At 38.5% G+C, this 20,174-nt stretch overlaps 1 protein-coding gene across 5 annotated transcripts in view; it reads left to right on the top strand.

Annotated features, from left to right (window-relative positions):
- The window catches only part of LOC115218040 (probable UDP-sugar transporter protein SLC35A4), a 192,021-nt gene that overhangs the window by 66,310 nt on the left and 105,537 nt on the right, over positions 1-20,174 (top strand). For 4 of the 5 annotated variants that reach the window (XR_005001440.1, XM_029787792.2, XM_036507813.1 and 1 more), the window contains exon 3: positions 17,288-17,350. The exons of the other annotated variant lie outside the window; for it this stretch is intronic. Coding sequence is in view for 3 of the 4 variants with exons in the window: in XM_029787792.2 (XP_029643652.1) it covers positions 17,288-17,350 (63 nt within the window). In the remaining variant the exon portion in view is untranslated. The remainder of the gene's footprint in view (positions 1-17,287; positions 17,351-20,174) is intronic. 5 annotated transcript variants of the gene reach the window in all.

The raw sequence follows: 20,174 nt of genomic DNA, 5'->3' as shown, positions 1-20,174 counted from the left end.
TGTTTCAACACATGATCTCAGATCAAGTCACTCGATATGCAAGTACATCTCCGATATATTAATTCATCATCATCATCATCATCGTTTAATGTCCGTTTTCCATGCTAGCACAGGTTGGACAGTTCAACCGGGGTCTGGGAAGCCACGGGCTGCTCCAGGCTCCAGTCTGATCTGGCAGAGTTTCTACGGCTGGATGCCCTTCCTAACGCCAACCACTCCACGAGTGTAGTGGGTGCTTTTTACGTGCCACCTGCACAGTTGTTTACATAAAAATGTTATAGATAATTCTTGTGTTACTCTGCCCAAGAATCTATTAGTTATCTATTAATGTTAGTTCACTACCAATGAACATGTTAAAACATACCTCTTCCTTGTTTGCAAAGTATGGAGTAAGTAATTTAATGAGGTGTGGTGTAAATAAGGTAGATGACAAGTGCTACATGAATTTTAGTTTTCTTAGAAATGAACCCAAGTAGACAGTCTACAATAAATCACAGGAAAAGGAAAATCCTGTATTACTGATGTTTTTCTTTTTATTGCCTGTTCAGCAGTGGCTTGTAATCTATATATATAAAGCTGAAGTTGTCTGTGTGTGTGTGGCAGGTTTGATAGCCTTCAACTAACACTATCTCCTCCAAGACCCTGTGGCGCAAGTTGACCAAAATTGAGAGTATGATAGAAGGCTTGCTCTTCATTCCGTTGAAGAAAAAATTCAAATCGGACCATGTTAAGACCAAAAATTATTTACATCAAAAAGGTGCTTTTTTTCTATGAAAATCCCTATTTTTTATGACTTTTTGACTGCTGTGTCGGCATTTTTTGGTGTATTTCAACCAGAAAAATGTTCACTTAAAGAGAATAACAAGCTACATAATGTAAATTTTTACTTTTCAAAAATTCCAATTCTAAAGGGTTGAAACAAACCTGAGCAACGCCGGGCTATACTGCTAGTTTCTAATATATGTACTGTGATAGTGTGCGAAGACAAGAAATTTGGGAGATTAGACTTTCACATATGTTCAGATGGTCACTAAATCGAAGTTGTCTAGTTTTGAGATCATGTATTTGTTGACAATGAATATTTAACCCTCATTCTTAAAATGAGTTTAGTTTGTCTAAAATGATCTCTCTTGCATCCATTGAATTTGATTGCATATTTTTTTTTTTTTGTACTTGTTTCAGTCATTTGACTGCGGCCATGCTGGAGTACCGCCCTTTAGAGTGGTGAAAGAGTACAGCAGGGATCACCACCATCCCCTGCCGGAGCCTCGTGGAGCTTTTAGGTGTTTTCGCTCAATAAACACACACAACGCCCGGTCTGGGAATCGAAACCGCGATCCTCCGACTGCAAGTCCGCTGCCCTAACCACTTGGCCATTGCGCCTCCACAAATATATCAAATTTTTTTGAAGAACAAGTAAAATGGCTTTTCACAGTGAAAACTTGTTATGATTTAAATTTATAAGTTGTCCTCAGTAAATTTTTCACAATTGGATCAGCCACACATTTTAATTGTTGGAGTTGAGTCTGTAGTTGGTAACTTTTTTTTGTGTGTGCTTTTTGCTTTTGATTTTAGTTGCCTTTTGCATTTGATTATTTGTATGATTCCGGTACCTTTTTCCATTCTTGGGTCTTGGCTCAATAACAACCTAAAGATAGTTTTGGGTGTGTCTGAACTGTTTTTTTTTTATCTTTTCGTAATTCTTCAATGTCTTGCTTTGGTGCATGGTATTCCATTCCCTATTGGAATAGACAGGTACTTTCTTTCAAGTAGTACCTGTTTTAATTCAAGGAGTCTTTTATTTTGAACGTCCAGATTGGAGACAGTTGTTCCGAATTTTCTAGCTAGGTTAAATGGAATATTGGATTTGGTATGTTTTGGATGGTATGAAGAAAATTGTAGGTACTGTTTAGAATCTGTTGTTTTTTTTTTTTTTAGTAGATATCAGTTTCTTTGCTCGTGTCATTCTTTATAATTAAAATGTCCATAAAGGATACTTGGTGTGTATGTATGTGTGCGTGCATGTGTGTGCATTTGTGTATACAGCACTAAAGTGACTGAGAGCTCTACTCAACACCAGTATTGCTAGAAATAAGAGTTAAAACAACTCATAGCCACGATGAAGCACTTATCTTAATGACTGACAAGAGAGGCAAGCATATGATTTCTATGACAATCTTATAAACTGACATGGTGAGTTGAGTTTGACCCGAGGTAGTGGGTGAAAGTCACTGATGAGCATTAATAAAAATACAAAATCACTGTATCTGATCATGCCTGGACAATGAGGGAACCAGTCTTCCTTGTGGCCATACTGGTGCTGACTAGTGCCGTCGGTCACTTTTGTGTTGTATATATTTCTGCCTCTCAGTTGTAAAATTGTGAAGAAGCTACCCATATTATTATTATTATTTATGTGTGTGTATATATATATAAAGTTAATCCAAACATGAAAACACAAAGAGAAAACACAACAATGCGAGGACGTGGAACAAATATAGTATTATTGGACGCTCAGGAAGGAAGGGAAGAAGGAGGGTTTAACATTTCGAGCTGAGCTCTTCGTCAGAAACATAGGAAAAGGAAAGATCCAGAGAAGGGAAGACAGAGGAAAAAAAATTGCCAATGGTGCACACGCGGTCATATTTTGAATATATATATATATAGGTGCCAACACATGAAACTCTTGGACCTTGGATCACTCTGTTGCTTCTGCTAAATATTGATAAAAATATATATATGCGTGTGTATACAGTGCACGTGTATTGTTTGACAATCAATAATACCTACATTGGCAGCTGTTTCTCTAAATAAATATGTGTTTTTAACTTGTTTAGAATGAAAGACATGTTGAATCAGTCCATTCCCTTTTTTGTTTCTTGTAACTGGTGCCATTTACTTATTCTTATGATTTACAGATAATATTGACAGTGCTGGTGAAATGTTAGACAAAATTCCTTGTGGTATTTAGTTATGTACCTTGACATTGCAAGTTCAAATCCAGCTGAAATCATCTTTGGCTTTCATCTCTGTCAGTCAATTCCAAACTCCGTTGAGGCGTGAGTTCGGCATGAGTATCTGCAGCAGGGGTTCTTGACCATTTTCTTTATCAGTGGGCTCCTTTGATTATTATTTTGTTCTGGTGGATCCCCGTATCCATTCAATGTTTAAAAACTAGTTTTATAGAAACATCATCATCATCATTTAACATCCGTTTTCCATGCTAGCATGGGTTGGACGATTCGACCGGGGTCTGGTAAGCCATAGGGGCTGCACCAGGCTCCAGTCTGATTTGGCAGTTTTTCTACAGCTGGATGCCCTTCCTAATGCCAACCACTCCTCTTTCAAAATTCCTTTTTTTTTTTTTACACATTAACTTGTGTAGGTTGAACTATGCAAAACATTAGAGAAAGAAACCTGTTTCTTGAAATACACAGATCTAAAGCAAAATTTTATCAAGGGTCCTTAAAATACTACAGTGATCCCCAATTAACTAATTTGTTGTGTGAACCCTCAAAAATCTTATATGGGCCCTCAGAAAACATAAGGACCCTAGTTGAGAACCCCTGAACTACAGCTTAAAATTATTAGTGGCCATACTTCAGTAATTCATAATTGTTTTATGACTAGATATATATTTGTGTTTGTGTGTGTGTGTGTGTGTGTGTGTAGCAAGGAAAAAGTATGTATATAGTGGAAAGAAGTGTGATCTGAGTTTTGTAGCCATGCAAAAGGCACCTGTTTAAGTGTCATATTAAAAATCCATTTGTGCCACTGCCACATGGTAGCACCCATGCTGATGCCATGTAGAAAGCACTTGTGGTTGTGCTTCATGTGAGGAAACCTGTGATGGTGACACATACAAAGTGCCTGTGCTGCTGCATGTACAAAGCACCCAGTACACTCTGTAAAGTGGTTGGTGTTAGGAAGGGCATCCTGCTGTAGGGACCATGCCAGAATGGACAATTGGAACTTGGTGCTTTTTTCCGGCCTTGCCAACTCCTGTCGAACTGGCCAACCCAAACCAGCATGGAAAATGGATGTTGAATTTCAATGATGATGATGATGATGATGATGTTGATGGTCCTTTTTCACAGATATACGAAATGTTGGTTGGCCCCAAGCCAGCTCTGAATGAATAGCTCTGTGATGAAAAGCATTCCAACCATGAACATCTCTTTTTATTTTCTTTCTTTGGCATTGTAATATATTTACGATTATATCATACAATGCATCATTTCATTTTTTTTGTTTTTTTTTGTTAAAGACAGCCAGGTGTAATCTGGAGAAAGTTTGGTCAATATTCCTAACAAGTTTAACAACCATGTAAATAGTGTAGTGACTTGTTGACTCACAGATGGTAGGTCAACTGTGTTGGTGAACAGCCAGAAATGGTGTTGGTGGCAGTGAGAGTGGTGTGTGGCAGATGAGGTAGGGCGGAGGAGGGGGGGTTATGGCTATGAAATTTCATTTGTGTTATTAGCGACACATCTGTAAACTCTGTTGGCTGACATAATCTGTCTGTCATTTTGACAACTACCTTTTTTTTCTCTTTTATTTTCATTTTTTTTTTTTGTAACTTTTCAACATTTAATTCTCACTTAGATTCACTTCCTTCTCAGCTACTTCCCCCACCCCTCTCTCACACACACACATGCACTTACATAATACGCTACCTGCTTAAAAACAAAGTAAACGTTCTTAATGTGATCTTGCAAAAAAAAAAAAAGGAAAAGGAAAAAAAGAAGGAAAATGGGTGGAATGTCATGGATGGAATATCTTTTGTGACGAGAATGGATGAAGATAGTTGTGTGAAAAAGTGCCACACCCTAGCGGTTGAGGGAACCTGTGGAAGAGGTAGACCCAGGAAAACCTAGGATGAGGTGGTGAAACACGACCTTCGAACATTAGGCAATGACTAGTGACCGAGACCTTTGGAAATATGCTGTGCGTGAGAAAACCCGGCAGGACAAGTGAGACCATAACCTGTGGCCTCAACCTGGGATGTAGCCAGTCCACATATGCATACCTTTCCTTCTTGAGACACAAAACTCTGTTTGCAAAGACCTGTTGAGGCAAGTGAAATCAAAATCAATAAAAAATAATGGAAATTGCAGTTGTGATACCAGTGCTGGTGGCACGTAAAAGAACCATCCAAACATCTTTCCTTCTTGGGACAAAAAACTCTGCTTGCGAAGACCTGTTGAGGCAAGTGAAATAGAAATCGATCAAAAGTCAATGGAAACTGCAGTTGTGATACCAGTGCTGGTGGCACGTAAAAGAACCATCCGAATGTGGCCGTTGCCAGCACCGCCTCAACTGGCCTCCATGTCGGTGGCACGTAAAAAGCACCAATTGATCGTGGCCGTTGCCAGCCTTGCCTGGTACGTAAAAAGCACCCACTACACTCACAGAGTGGTTGACATTAGGAAAGGCATCCAGCTGTAGAAACACTGCCAGATCAGACTGGGCCTGGTGCAGCCTCCTGGCTTCCCAGACCCCAGTCGAACCGTCCAACCCATGCTAGCATGGAAAGTGGACGTTAAACGATGATGATGATGATGATGATGATGATGATGTCTTGCTTGATAAGCACACTCCTGGAGCTAAACAGCAACAGTAGCAACTTGACCGTTGTGTCTTTGATTCTCCTGGTTATCTTGTAAATATATGGAGTTTTGTGGTCATAGAGGTTTGCTTAAATGCTGAAGGACAAGGGACCGGACCATGTACTCAGCAAAATGTGTTTTGACCCTCTTGTTTCTGTATTGGCCAGGTGCAGGTGTGGCTGTGTAGGTAAGAAGTTTTCTTCCCAACCACACTATTTTGATGAAAGTCATGTAGGTCAATTTGGTAGATCGAAATTTGAAAGAAGATTGCCCTAAAGCTGGAAGTTTCCATCACAGAACAAGGGGTGGTGGGCAGCCAGTATTCCTGATTCTTTGGAGGGCTTTTAAGATTGATAGGAGAGAGAAAAGTAGCCTTGGAACTACAGACCTGACCCCAATGCTTGCAATTCACCGGACGTTGCTAAAGATACCCAAGATATACCAGATGGGGTTATTATACCAGCCCCTGATTACACTTGCTCAGTTAGCTAGAAATAGCAGCTGATTATTTCAAGATCCACCTACTGACTTAAAAGTACATATGGTTGAATTATCCAGCTGCACTGTTGTTGTTTATTGTTCTTGTCCCTTCTAACTCTCAGGCCTCTGTTGATCAAACAGACTTATGAAAGCACTCCATCTTTAATCCGCCTGTCTTTTATCTTTTATTCAAACACAACATATCTATTTAGGTCAATTACATTGCCTTCTGTGTCCTCAATAACACTGTGCTGTGATTTGAGGAACATTTGATTGCTATCTCTAGCAGAGCAGTAAACAAGATACTATGTAAATAAGTTAATTTGTCATGTAAATCTACATTAACGAGTTGTAGATGATAAAAATGAAATTATAAAGCTACTTATTTCCTGTTTTTGTGCAATGTTGCGTAAATACCTTGTGTAAAATATCCCATGGTCCTGAGTTAAAACCTAAGCACAACCATTCTATTGTCATTGAACCTGTTGAAAAGACACATAATGTTGCCCAGCTCCAAGAAACAAACAGGTTTAAGTCTTGTTTCCAAGGTGTTTCTTATATTTTTATTTTATTTTACGAGCTATATATAAAAAGTTGCATAATGCGCTTTTCAGGCTAGTGAGACCATTAAAAAAGTTAGTGAAAAATTATCAGCCTTTTTCATGAGGTCCTGTAATTGGAGCACTTTATGAAAAATCACTATTAAATTCTATTTACAAATTTTAAAATATGTTTTTTATGTTACTAAAAATGGTAGGGTTTTATCACAAACATGTTTGTCAATTATTCAACAACATTTTTTTAACATTTTTTGTACATCTCTTGAGTTTGGGAGAGTTGCATCTTTGCACACAAAATAATTCTAGACAATTGGTCCATGGTAGCTGCAACTGAATTTGTTCAATTTTGTTATGCCATAACTATTACATTTGAATGTTGCCCTAGAATAAATACTTCATCAGATATTTGTGAATATTCTTTATAAATTTTTCCTGAACACATTTTGGTGTAAAATTGTGATAAAACTTTGTACATTGGTCTCAAGTGAGCAGCCAAATATATTCCATAAATGTTTAGCATTTCAGTATCAAGCATTAAAGGCTGGGAGTGGGATCCTCTGGGAGCTTTTGATTAAACCTTGACTGCATGTTTTCGTAAAGTATGAAGTTTACTTAATTTTGACTTCTTGATACTATCCAGGCTAGGTCAGAATATACCAAATATGGATTTAGTGGAGGCACATGGCCTAGTGGTTAGAGCAGCGGACTCGCAGTCAAGGGTTCGTGGATTCAGATCTCTGACCGGGTGATGTGTGTGTTTATGAGTGAAACACCTAAGCTCCACATGGCTCCGGCAGAAGGTAATGGCGAACTTCTGCTGACTCTTTCGCCACAACTTTCTCTCATTCTTTCCTCCTGCATCTTGCAGCTCACCTGCGACGGACCGGCATCCCACCCAGGTGGGGAACCTATATGCCAAGGAAACCGGGAAACCTAATGAGCCAGGCATGGCTTGAGAAGGAACAAATATGGATTAACAAAAGGAAAATATAACATATTCATCACTTTGTTGTTCAAAGCCTTAAGTCCTGACAGATTATTCTGATTTGTGTCAATAGTTTGGATTCTGTTGTTTGAATGTGTAATTTCCAATTCAAATTTTCATCAATAACAATTCCCAGAAACTTTGTGTACCTGGACGGTTTGACTTCTTTTGAGCCAAAGTGAAGTTTTGGGGGTTGTAAAGGCAGATCATCATTAGCTGATGAACAGATTAGAGTGTACTTAGTTTTATCTACATTCAGAAAAAGCTTATTTCCTGAATACCAGTCATTTATTGGTGATTATTGATTGTTCATTTCTTTGAATAATGTGCACTTGTCTTTACATGCTAAAAAAAGATTCATATGATCGGCAGCCTTGATAACATTTAGAAGTGGAACTTTATGATGGTGAATATCATTAATATATGCAGGAGGTTTGCTTCTGAACCACGTGGTTCTGGGTTCAATCCCACTGCGTGACACTTTGGACAAGTGTCTTCTACTGTAGCCTTGAGCCAACCAAAGCCTTGTGAGTGGATTTGATAGACAGAAACTGAAAGAAGCCCATCGTATATATATATATATACCTGTGCTTTCCCCACTCTCGCCTCTCCCACCTCCCCACAACATCACACCACACTACACTACACCATACAACATTACACATCACAACACACCACCCACCCCACATCTCCACACCCACATATACATACACACACACGTCCAGACCACCAGCCCTCTTTCACACGCACATACATACTCTCTTATACACACATGCACCTTTGTGTTGGGGGCACCTTCGTTTTGGAAGTCACTCGACCCTGTTATCTCCCCTACTGTCCTTCTCGCGTCTGACCACTGTCCGAAGTCAGGACGCCATGATAGATCGTTAGCTCCTACACGCATTTTTTTCTCTCCTTGTTTTTTTTCTGTGTATCTTTCTGTTGAAGAGCGTAGGCTCGAAACGTAAAAGACTTGTTCTATTTCTATTCCTGAGTGCCATACTAATACATTTGTTTGTTTGTACTCCACCTGCCTTCGTCTTTTGTTTATTTTCGTAAACCTTCCCGTTATATATATAAGTTTGTTTTATGAGTATTCTATGATCAACATTGTCGAAAGCTTTACTGTGGTTAATGAAAGACTCCAAGGGTAACATGGTATCAAAAGCTAGAAAGCATATTTGGTTGTATGTAAAAATACTCCTTAGCTTAATAATCAGTCTAGATCAAGTACCAATGTAGAAAAAACATTCGACCAGGTAACTTGTAGTTTTTCTTTTTTTTTTTTTTATATGTTCAAATCCTTCCATGGCATATTTGGGTGTTTGACTGAATCCATCGCCTCGTTTTACACCAACACTGGACACTTTGGATATTTTTAGTGGTGTCCACTCTGTTGTAAACTTTCAGGTTCACAACAGATCTTTGGCCCGTGGATACCTCCCTTTCTCCCTCCCACCAGTCTATGGAGTTTTGGCCACTTCCTTCTCTTGATTCTTCTAGCACTCAGTTATGACGACGAGGGTTCCAGTTGATCCAAGCAATGGAACAGCTTACTTGTGAAATTAACGTGCAAGTGGCTGAGCACTCCACAGATAAATGTACCCTTAACACAGTCCTTGGAGAGATTCAGTATGACACAGAATGTGACAAGGCCAAATACATGAGCCTATAAATGACATACCTTCTTTATTAAGAGATAGAAAAAATTAATATAAAGCAAGGGAACCAGTCAGGCAGCACTGGCATCGACCATGCTTGAATGGTGCTTTTTATGTGCCACTGGCACGGGTGCCCTTCAGGCGACACTGGCATCGGCCATGACAACAATTTCACTTGACTCAACAGGTCTTCACAAGCACAGCATATTGCCTGACACCTGAAGGGTACTCTTAAATGGGCTGGTTATGTGACACAGGCATCAGTCACAGCTACGATCTCACTTGGTTTGCTGGGTCTTCTCAAGCACAGCATATTGCCTGACACCTGAAGGGTACTCTTAAATGGGCTGGTTATGTGACACAGGCATCAGTCACAGCTACGATCTCACTGGTTTGCTGGGTCTTCTCAAGCACAGCATATTGCCTGACACCTGAAGGTACTCTTAAATGGGCTGGTTATGTGACACAGGCATCAGTCACAGCTACGATCTCACTTGGTTTGCTGGGTCTTCTCAAGCACAGCATATTGCCTGACACCTGAAGGGTACTCTTAAATGGGCTGGTTATGTGACACAGGCATCAGTCACAGCTACGATCTCACTTGGTTTGCTGGGTCTTCTCAAGCACAGCATATTGCCTGACACCTGAAGGGTACTCTTAAATGGGCTGGTTATGTGACACAGGCATCAGTCACAGCTACGATCTCACTTGTTTGCTGGGTCTTCTCAAGCACAGCATATTGCCTGACACCTGAAGGGTACTCTTAATGGGCTGGTTATGTGACACAGGCATCAGTCACAGCTACGATCTCACTTGGTTTGCTGGGTCTTCTCAAGCACAGCATATTGCCTGACACCTGAAGGGTACTCTTAAATGGGCTGGTTATGTGACACAGGCATCAGTCACAGCTACGATCTCACTTGGTTTGCTGGGTCTTCTCAAGCACAGCATATTGCCTGACACCTGAAGGGTACTCTTAAATGGGCTGGTTATGTGACACAGGCATCAGTCACAGCTACGATCTCACTTGGTTTGCTGGGTCTTCTCAAGCACAGCATATCTCCAAAGGTCTCGGTTGCTTGTCATTGCCTCTGTGAGGCCCAATGTTTGCAGGTTGTGCTTCACAACCTCATCTCAGATCTTGCTGTTAGGGTGTGACACTTCATCACACAGCTGTCCTCATCTTGATTGATTAAAATTAAGAATAGAATGTGGGTAACGTCTAAATTTGTACAGATTCTATGAGTTAATGGTGGGACCTCATTTGAACTGCTTGAGGTGCTTGCCAGATTCCCTCGGACCAAATGAAAAAGAAAAGAAGAAAATAAAAGAGTATATAGAATTATGTAGTTTTAGATATACAAGGATATACAATAAGACAAGATGGTCTTGGTTGAAATGCCTTTTGTCTTAGATCAACCTGATCAGGGATCACCTGGGGCTAAATAACAATAGCATTTGCTCTGAGTCAACAGATTTACTGAAAAAAAAAATCATTTATTTTGCATGGGACAGATGGTCGTTAAACGTGTGTGTGTGTGTGTACATAATTATTTAGATAGAGATCTTAAAGAGGGATATATGTTTAATGAAATTCTTCTGAAATGAGAGGGAGATTGACAGACAGCTAACAGATGTGAGGCCACCCAGATATATATAAATAATGGAAGGCTACCCAGGTATACCTGCATAAGAACTGGGTGGCAAGCCAACTGGACATGCATAAGAGCTAATTTGCATATGTTAAACTGCTGCCAACCAGTTCTATAGCTGGACTAGTGCACCACCTGTGACAGGGAGACAAAGGTGGTGGGGGTGATGTAATCAATAACGCAGTGCTTCTCGAAGACGTATTACCAGAAACTTGATATCTACTTAGATTTGTTATCTTAGCTGGAAGAGGTATAAAGAGTAGGTGGTTTGCTAGTATAATGTGGTGAGGGAGAGAACTGCATGTTTAAAATACAATTTGTTGTAACTTAGGAAAAATGAGTACCCCCTATGAATCTCCCTGCAGGGCCTCGTAAAATGATAGAGTTTTTGTTGCTTCTAGCCCTGACCATTCCTATCTGTTTAGACATATCTATGACTCAATTGTCCCAATGTGCTTTTTCAATATATAAGGCAGTAGACTGTGATTTGAGAGAAATTTGGCTACTATTTCTAACAGTTCAAATGACCACATAGAATGTCCCTCATGGTGCTGCTGCAGTAAAAAGTATGTAATTGAATATGTTAAGGGTTAACAGTTACATTTGTTTCAGAATATAGAACCAGGCCATCAGTTTCTGGTAAAGTGAAAACAAGCATTCTTGGATCAAAACAAACGACTTTATTTTTCACAACTTAGCTGTTAAACTCAGGCCTTCTTTGTAGGGCATTAGCATAAGGTTCTCTGGTTTTTGTGGGCTGTAGCGGAAACTAGATTTGCTATGTGGGCCTTGTTTAAATTTTTTTTAAAATTGTTTTTTGCTTTTTTTTTTAATGTAGGGTTCTAGGTCACTGCATTTCTGTTAATGAGGATGATAAGGGAACAATTTGGACTATGTTTGAATAACACTGGTGTCTCATTGATATATATATATATATATATACTAGCAGTATCGCCCGGCGTTGCTCGGGTTTGTAAGGGAAATAATTATATAAGCATTTTTAGAGATGTAAAGTATAATAGCCATCTCAATATGGCTAACCACAAAGGGGGAGGGGTGTTACTGTAGCTTTTTACGTTCTGAGATTTAATAATAAATTTTAGAGAGTTACTTCCCTTATATATTTCAAAAATGGATTAAAAATGGGAAAAATTGATGGTAAATTTTTTTTAAATCGTAGACTCATCGTAGACGCGCGCTAATACCCAGACGGTCTCGATATGAATCACGACTATAAGATACCGGTTTTGGTTAAACTGCACCGCAAAATGTGGGAGTAGTTAGGAATCTAAATCGTAGGAGACAGACACACAACCTCACTTTTATATATAAAGATTTCCTCTATTTACATAATATTGAGGTCTCTTTCTTTCTTTTGTTATCTTACTGTTTTTACCAATATACATATATATATATATATATATATAAATATATATATAGTTACAGAGATGTACTTGCATAGCAAGTGACTTGATCTGAGATCGTGTGCGGGAACGAAAACAGTTGCAGCGTTGAAGGTGTTTATAAGCCATTTAAGAAACACACAAAAACCGTTAGATTCACTTCAACATTTAAATTTAATTTGTGAAAATATTTTCGTCGCTTTGAGACCGCGACCTGTTAGCACGATATTTTTGTCAGTGAACAGGTCGCGGTCTGAAAGCGACGAAAATATTTTGGCAAATTAAATTTAAATGTTGAAGTGAATGTAACGGTTTTTGTGTGTTTCTTAAATGGCTTACAAACACCTTCCACGCTGCAATATATATATACACACATATATATATATATGTATGTATGTATGTATGTGTGTATATGTGTATGCATGTATGTGTGTGTGTGTGCGCGTCTGTGCTTGTGATTGTCCTCCACCACTGCTTGACAACGAATGTTGGTTTGTTTACATCCCTGTCACCTAGTGGTTTGACAAAGGAAACAGATAGAATAAGTACAATGCTTACAAAAATAAAACGAGTTGATTCATTAAACTACAATTCTTCAAGGCATTGCCCCAGCATGGCCACAGACCAATGGCTGGAAAAAGAAGAATAAAAGAATACATTCTCTGCTTTGGTCATATGTTGAAGGCATGAGAAAGCTTGAGTTTACATGAGAAGGCCTAACAGACCTGGTAGAAACAGCAGCCAAATCTCCCTCAAATCACACCTTACTGTCTTATGTATGTATATATATATGAGCCAATGAGGGGGACCTCTACATGGTAGCTAGACCTGGTAGAAATAGCAGCCAAATTTCCCCCAAATCACACCTTACTGTCTTATGTATATATGTATGTATGAGCCTATGAGGGAGACCCCTACATGGCAGCTAGACCTGGTAGAAATAGCAGCCAAATTTCCCCCAAATCACACTTACTGTCTTATCTATGTATATATGTATGTATGAGCCTATGAGGGAGACCCCTACATGGCAGCTAGACCTGGTAGAAATAGCAGCCAAATTTCCCCCAAATCACACCTTACTGTCTTATCTATGTATATATGTATGTATGAGCCTATGAGGGAGACCCCTACATGGCAGCTAGACATGGTAGAAATAGCAGCCAAATCTCCCTCAAATCACACCTTACTGTCTTATCTTCTGCTACTTGGATATAGGTGTTATATTCCTCGTAAAAAAACTTTCCTGTCACACACTCACGCACACGCACACACACACACACACGCACCCTCACACACACACACACGCGCACACCCACACACACCCACTCACACCACGCACGTTAGCTTACAATTTTATTTATATATTTGCGTGTCTGTGTGGAAAGAGGAAGTGGGAGGCAGAGTGAAAGAATCACTCACTACAGTAAGTCAATTACTTTCATTTTATTCGTTGCCCACTGTGTGTGTGCGTTTGCGTGTGCTGTAAACCAGACTAAGAAAAGCATTTGACACACCACACCAGAATGTGAGTTTTCTGTAAATTTTGCTTAACTGGAGTTTAAATTTTAAAAACTGGACTGGCATGACGCGCTGCATTGTACTCTTAAAAATGCAAGGTAAATTGTAATTGAAGAAATCCTATATTGTAGATTTGTATAACTCCCAAAGGGAGGCAGATAAAATCTGCCTTTTATAATAAGAGATATTGGTAAAAACGGTAAGATAACAAAAGAAAGAAAGAGACCTCAATATTATGTAAATAGAGGAAATTTATCTATAAAATAATATGTTACAATTACTCAATAGTCAAGATAAAACTCTGAGTTTCAGATGCCGAAGTGGAAATCCACAACACCATCTCTTCGGTTATCTGTAACATATTATTTTATATATATATATATATATACATATTCAAATATGAATGAGAAGCAGCCTGAGGGATATAAACAATGTCAAACACACATACACAAGGTATGTGTTTTGCTAGTTCATGGGCAGGCTGTGATTATAGGCATCAGAGAACAACACCTGGAAGTCATAGACAAACAAGATAACTTGCATCAGTTCCTGAGGCATATATATATATATATATATATATATATATATTTTTATTCTTTTACTTGTTTTAGTCATTTGACTGGCCATGCTAGAGCACTGTCTTAAATGGTTTTAGTTAAACAAATTGATCCCAGGGCATATTAATTGTAAGCCTAGTACTTATTCTATTGGTCTCTTTTGCCAAACTGCTAAGTTATGGTGACATAAACACACCAGCATCAGTTGTCAAGTGGTAGCAAGGGATAAACACAGACAGACACACACACACACACATACAATGGGCTTTTTTCAGTTTCCGTCTACCGAATCCAGTCACAAGGCTTTGGTTGACCCAAGGCTATAGTAGAAGACATTTGTCCAAGGTTCCATGCAGTGGGACTGAACCTGGAACCATGTGGTTGGGAAGCAAACTTCTTACCATTCAGCCTCACCTGCACCTTTGTATATAAAATGTAACTACATGTGGGTTGTTGGTGATTTTTTTCCTGCCTTCCTTTTCTCTTGGACTTTCCTCTGTCTCTTGTTTCTGAAGAAGAGCTTTGCTCGAAACGTAAAACACCCTTTCTTCCCTTTCTTGAGCATCTTTTAATACTTTGCATGTACCACGTCCTCGTGTCGTTTTTTTCTTCTTGTGTTTATATATATATATGTGTATGTGTGTGTGTATATATGTATATATGTATATATATATGTATATGTATAAATATTTTATAAATATTTATAAAAATTTACCTACCAGGTTTTATTTCTGTGCTGACCACTTGATAAAAATCATTTATGATTTTACCCTTTATTATATATATATATGTATATATATGTATATGTATATATATATATATATATATATATATATATATATATATATATATATATATATATACACACACACACACATGCTTCACTGAAACTTAGAGCAAAATATATAAACACAACATCATGTTGGTAATCAGTGATTCAGGGTTGTTGACATCGTGCATTTGCAAGATTTGGGGGCTGAAAGTCTGTGAGGTCCCATCCTACAGCAACTGAATTACCTTAGCCTTGCTTCAAACCACCCCAGGCCCAAGATAGGGAAGAGACTCTCTTCAGTTGCAACCTTGTTTTCTAGTTTTGATTTCCCACTGCATAGTTATTATGGTGTCTTCTACAGTTGTCTCACATTTTCGACTAAGTCGCTAGTATGCCTTGTTGGCCATATAATAAATGGTTTTCTATGATGTGTATTCATTGTTGTTTGGTCAAGTGAACAGACTATTCATTGAATTGATGTATAAGAGGCAAGTATCAAAGCATGAAACTGAAGACCTGCAAAAACTAGTGGAGGTTAGGACAAAGATTCCTGGCATGACATTGTGACAAGGATGAAACATTAAATTACAGGTACACACAGTTTCCATCTACCCTTTTTAGTTACAACACTTGGGTCAACTCAGTATGCTGGGAAAATGATACATGCAGTGGGATTGAACATAAGACTTTATGATTACAAAGCAAACTTTTTAACTATTCAACCATACGGCTTTCTTATATAACTTGCCGAAAGGTATTTACTCTTTTACTTGTTTCAGTCATCTGACTGTGGTCATGCTGGAGCACCGCCTTTAGTCGAGCAAATCGACCCCAGGACTTATTCTTTCTAAGCCTAGTAAGCCTAGTACTTATTCTATTGGTCTCTTTTGCTGGACCGCTAAGTTACGGGGACGTAAACACACCAGCATCGGTTGTCAAGCGATGTTGGGGGGATAAACACAGACACACAAACATACACACACACACATACATATATATATATCATCATCATCATCATCATTTAACGTCCGCTTTCCGTTAAATGATGATGATGATGATGATATATATATATGTATGTGTGTGTGTGTATGTTTGTGTGTCTGTGTTTGTCCCCCCAACATATATATATATATACATATATATATGACGGGCTTCTTTCAGTTTCCTTCTACCAAATCCACTCACAAGGCTTTGGTCAGCCCGAGATTATAGTAGAAGACACTTGCCCAAGGTGCTACGCAGTAGGACTGAACCCAGAACCATATGGTTGGTAAGCAAGCTACTTACCACACAGCCACTAATAATGTTTTTTTTTTTTACTCCTGTGATGAAGGGGACTTTACAGCAATTTATTTTCTGCGGTTTAAATTTAAAGTTGTGAATCTTCACACATTTATTCTTAACATGTCTATGCAGGTTCAGCTTCAAAATATGCTGTAGGGAATGTGTTTGGAGAACAACTTCCTTCCTTCTTGGCAATAGGGTGTTCAACACAATCATCTTATTAGCACATGGCTTTCTGGGACACCAGCATATAAAGTTACTGTTTGTGAACCATATTCCAACCTGGGTATAGATAGGTTACCGGCTCGTATAGATAGGTTACCGGCTCGTATAGATAGGTTACCAGCTCGTATACTTAGTTAATCTTTCCATCATCGCTAATTCCCGGCAAATTGAGAGAAATCAGTGTTTCACTAACGAGACCATTCATATAATCTCGCCTACTCCCCTCCACACGCACACACATATGGACTTGGAGAAGTAATTAGAGCAGTTATTCTCTTCACTGCTTAACTATTTATCACTAGCTTTGTAATGTCCACTGCCTGAAATATGTCAACATTAACTTAACTGATATAATTAACTTCCTCACTGTATGTCTTTTGCGGCAAATCGCATCATCAAATGTTTCTAAATGTGAACAGTTTATTCTAGAATATTCTACTTGAATGTTGATTGTGTATTTTATATTGTTAAATGTTTTATGAATGCATTTATTGTGGCCATGTTTGTGTGTGTGTATACATGTGTTTGTATATATGTATATATATATATATTTGATATATTTGTGTATATTTTATATTCAGACTTTTAAATCATATTCTGGCATTAAAATCAAAGTGGACTCAACACAAAGACGCTCAATGAAGGTAGGAAATATTTGAAAAAAAAAAAAACAACAACAAAAAGTTGTCCCATTTATTTATTTTTTTTTTGATTTCAGACTTTAAAAAATAATTTGAAATGTAATTAGGTTAGTTTCATATGAGAAAGTAATGCAGTCGCAGTCGGTCAAGTGGTGGGGATGTGAGTGATGGTGGAGGTGTGAATGATAGTGGAGGTGTGAATGATGGTGGGGATGTGAGGATGGTGGGGTGGGGTGTGAGAGATGGTGGGGTTGGAATGTGAGTGATGGTGGGGTGGGGGGTGAGAGATGGTGGGTTGGAATGTGAGTGATGGTGGGGTTGGAATGTGAGTGATGGTGGGGATGTGAGGATGGTGGGGTGGGGTGTGAGAGATGGTGGGGTTGGAATGTGCATGATGGCAGGTATGTGAATGATGGTGAGGTTGGAATGTGAATGATGGTAGGTATGTGAGTGATGGTAGATATGTGAGTGATGGTGAGGATGTGTGATGGTAAGGATTTGAGTGACAGTGGGGTTGTGAATGACTGGGGATGTGAGTGATGGTGGACATGCAATGTAAATGACGGTGGTTGTGTGAGTGACAGTGGAAATATGGGTGACAGTGGGGGATATGAGTGATGGTGGGAATGCAGTATAAGTTAGTGATTGGGAAGATGTAATGTGAGTGACTGTGGGGATGCAGTATGTATATTGAAAGGTTTATATTAGTGACTGGAAGATTAATGATATATTGAATGTCATCAGAGAAATGGAAATGTTTTGAAAAGACCAAATACGCAAACTACACTGGTTCTTCTTTTGAACTGTAAAAAAGTCCAGTTATTGAGCCTTACCATGTTGAAGGTGCTTTGCTAAAGGTATTTTACAGGTTAATGAGGATCTAGGCAGATACAATTTCAGATTTAACTAGCAGAGATACCTGGCATTGCTTGGGATTAAAATGGCATAGTTTCTATTTAAAAAAAAATGTTCTTTTATTTGTTTTGGTCATGTGACTGCACTGAAAAAAAGAGAGGTTAAGGTGTACTGGGTTGAGAAAAATAGATTGCTTATCTGAACATCTGATTATCCACTCCTTTTGATGAGGTGTTAGATTATGAGATAGGGAATCTGAATGAGCTAGTTTATATAGGGTGGGGTGGGGTGGGGAGCAGAGGCAAAGTGTTGGAAGAAGCAGGTGGTTATCGAAAGTGAGAGAGAGAGAAAGACCAGAGTTTGGCTGGTCAAAGGTAGAACATGAGGAGATCGAATTTTGGGATTTAGGGTAACATAATTTCACAAATGGGGTTTAACATTGCCGCGAAACAGCAAAATCTCAGGCTGCCTGTATGAGAGAATGTTATGATAATAATGTGATAGAATTGGGCATTTGAAATTCTTAGCTAGAGCTTTAACTAAAAGTTTTCGGTTAGCCAAGCTGTGACAAAATTAGGTGAATTAATGAAGTGACAATAATAAATGAGTGTGAAAGAGGGGGAGTTGGATCGAGTGAAGGTTTCTTAAGTTTTTATATATATATATATACGTGTATAGATATATACTTGCATATAAATTCAAACAAATTTGTTTTAATATGGGATAGGATCACCTTTGGCTGTAGTTACAGCTTGAAGTCTATGAGGCATGGACTCGCACAAAGTTTGAATTGTTTGAAAAGGAATTTTTGTCCATTCTTCTGCTAAAACAGTCTCCAGTTCTTGTAGTGATGATGGTGGAGGATATCGACCCCTTACTTGTTTTTCTAAAATGCACCATAAATCTTCAGTAATATTCAGATCTGGGGATTGTGGTGGCCAGATAAGATGTTCAACTTCACTAGAATGTTCTTTGTGCCATTCAGTAACAGCTTTAACTGTGTGAATTGGTGCATTATCATCTTGAAAGATTGCGTTTCCCTCCGGAAATGGTTCTGCAACCATGAGATGAATTTGATGAGATAAAATGTTTAAATAGTCTTGACTATTAATTCTGCCATGAAGGGAAACCATTGGGCTGGCGGATTTCCAAGATATAGCCCCCTCCTCCCCCAATCATCACAGATCTTTCTCCATCAGTTGGAAGAAGGCAGTCTTGGTCAAATGCTTCTTTTGGCTGGTGGTTGGAAATAAGGTAAAGGATGACTTGTCTGAGAAAATAGCATCCTTCTACTGCTCTAGGGACCAATTCTGTAGCTTTTTACTCCACTCTAAATGCTTTGCAACGTTTGTTTTTGGAATTAGTGGTTTTCTGATTGTAGCCCTACCGTGAAATCCGGCTTTGTGCAGCTCCCGGTGAACGGTTTTAGTTGAAATTAGGTTCTCAAGGTGGTCATTAAGCTCTGCAGTAATTTTGGGAACTGTACTTTCGTGATCCTTTCTAACAATTCATGTAAGAGTCTGACAGTTTCTATCTGAAAGTTTTGGTTTTCTTCCAGAGTTTTATTTCGACGAGGAGGTTTTTCCCTCTTTCTCTAGGGCTGTTATTACTTTTGAGACAGCTCTTCTTGATACACCAAACATTTCGGCTGTTTTTATTATGCTAGTGCCTGCCATATGTGCACCAACAATTTGACCTCTTTGAAATCCAATAGATCTGTCATTTTAATGAATTTTAATTACATTTTTCTGATGATATCTGAAAAGAAACAGCAATTTTAGCAAAACATATTAAGCAACACTAATAAATTAAAAAAACAAAAAAAAAACATAAAAATAAACAAGCTTTTGACGGTTTTAAAGATTTTTCAAAATTATGATGCTACTTTCCATTATTTTGTCCAACTCCTGCATATATATATATATATGATTGATTGGTAGCCACTACACACATTTTTTTTCTCCCCTTGTTT

Source organism: Octopus sinensis, linkage group LG12 (assembly GCF_006345805.1).
Source record: "Octopus sinensis linkage group LG12, ASM634580v1, whole genome shotgun sequence".
Lineage (NCBI taxonomy): Eukaryota > Metazoa > Mollusca > Cephalopoda > Octopoda > Octopodidae > Octopus > Octopus sinensis.
This window is presented reverse-complemented; position numbering and strand designations above follow the sequence as displayed.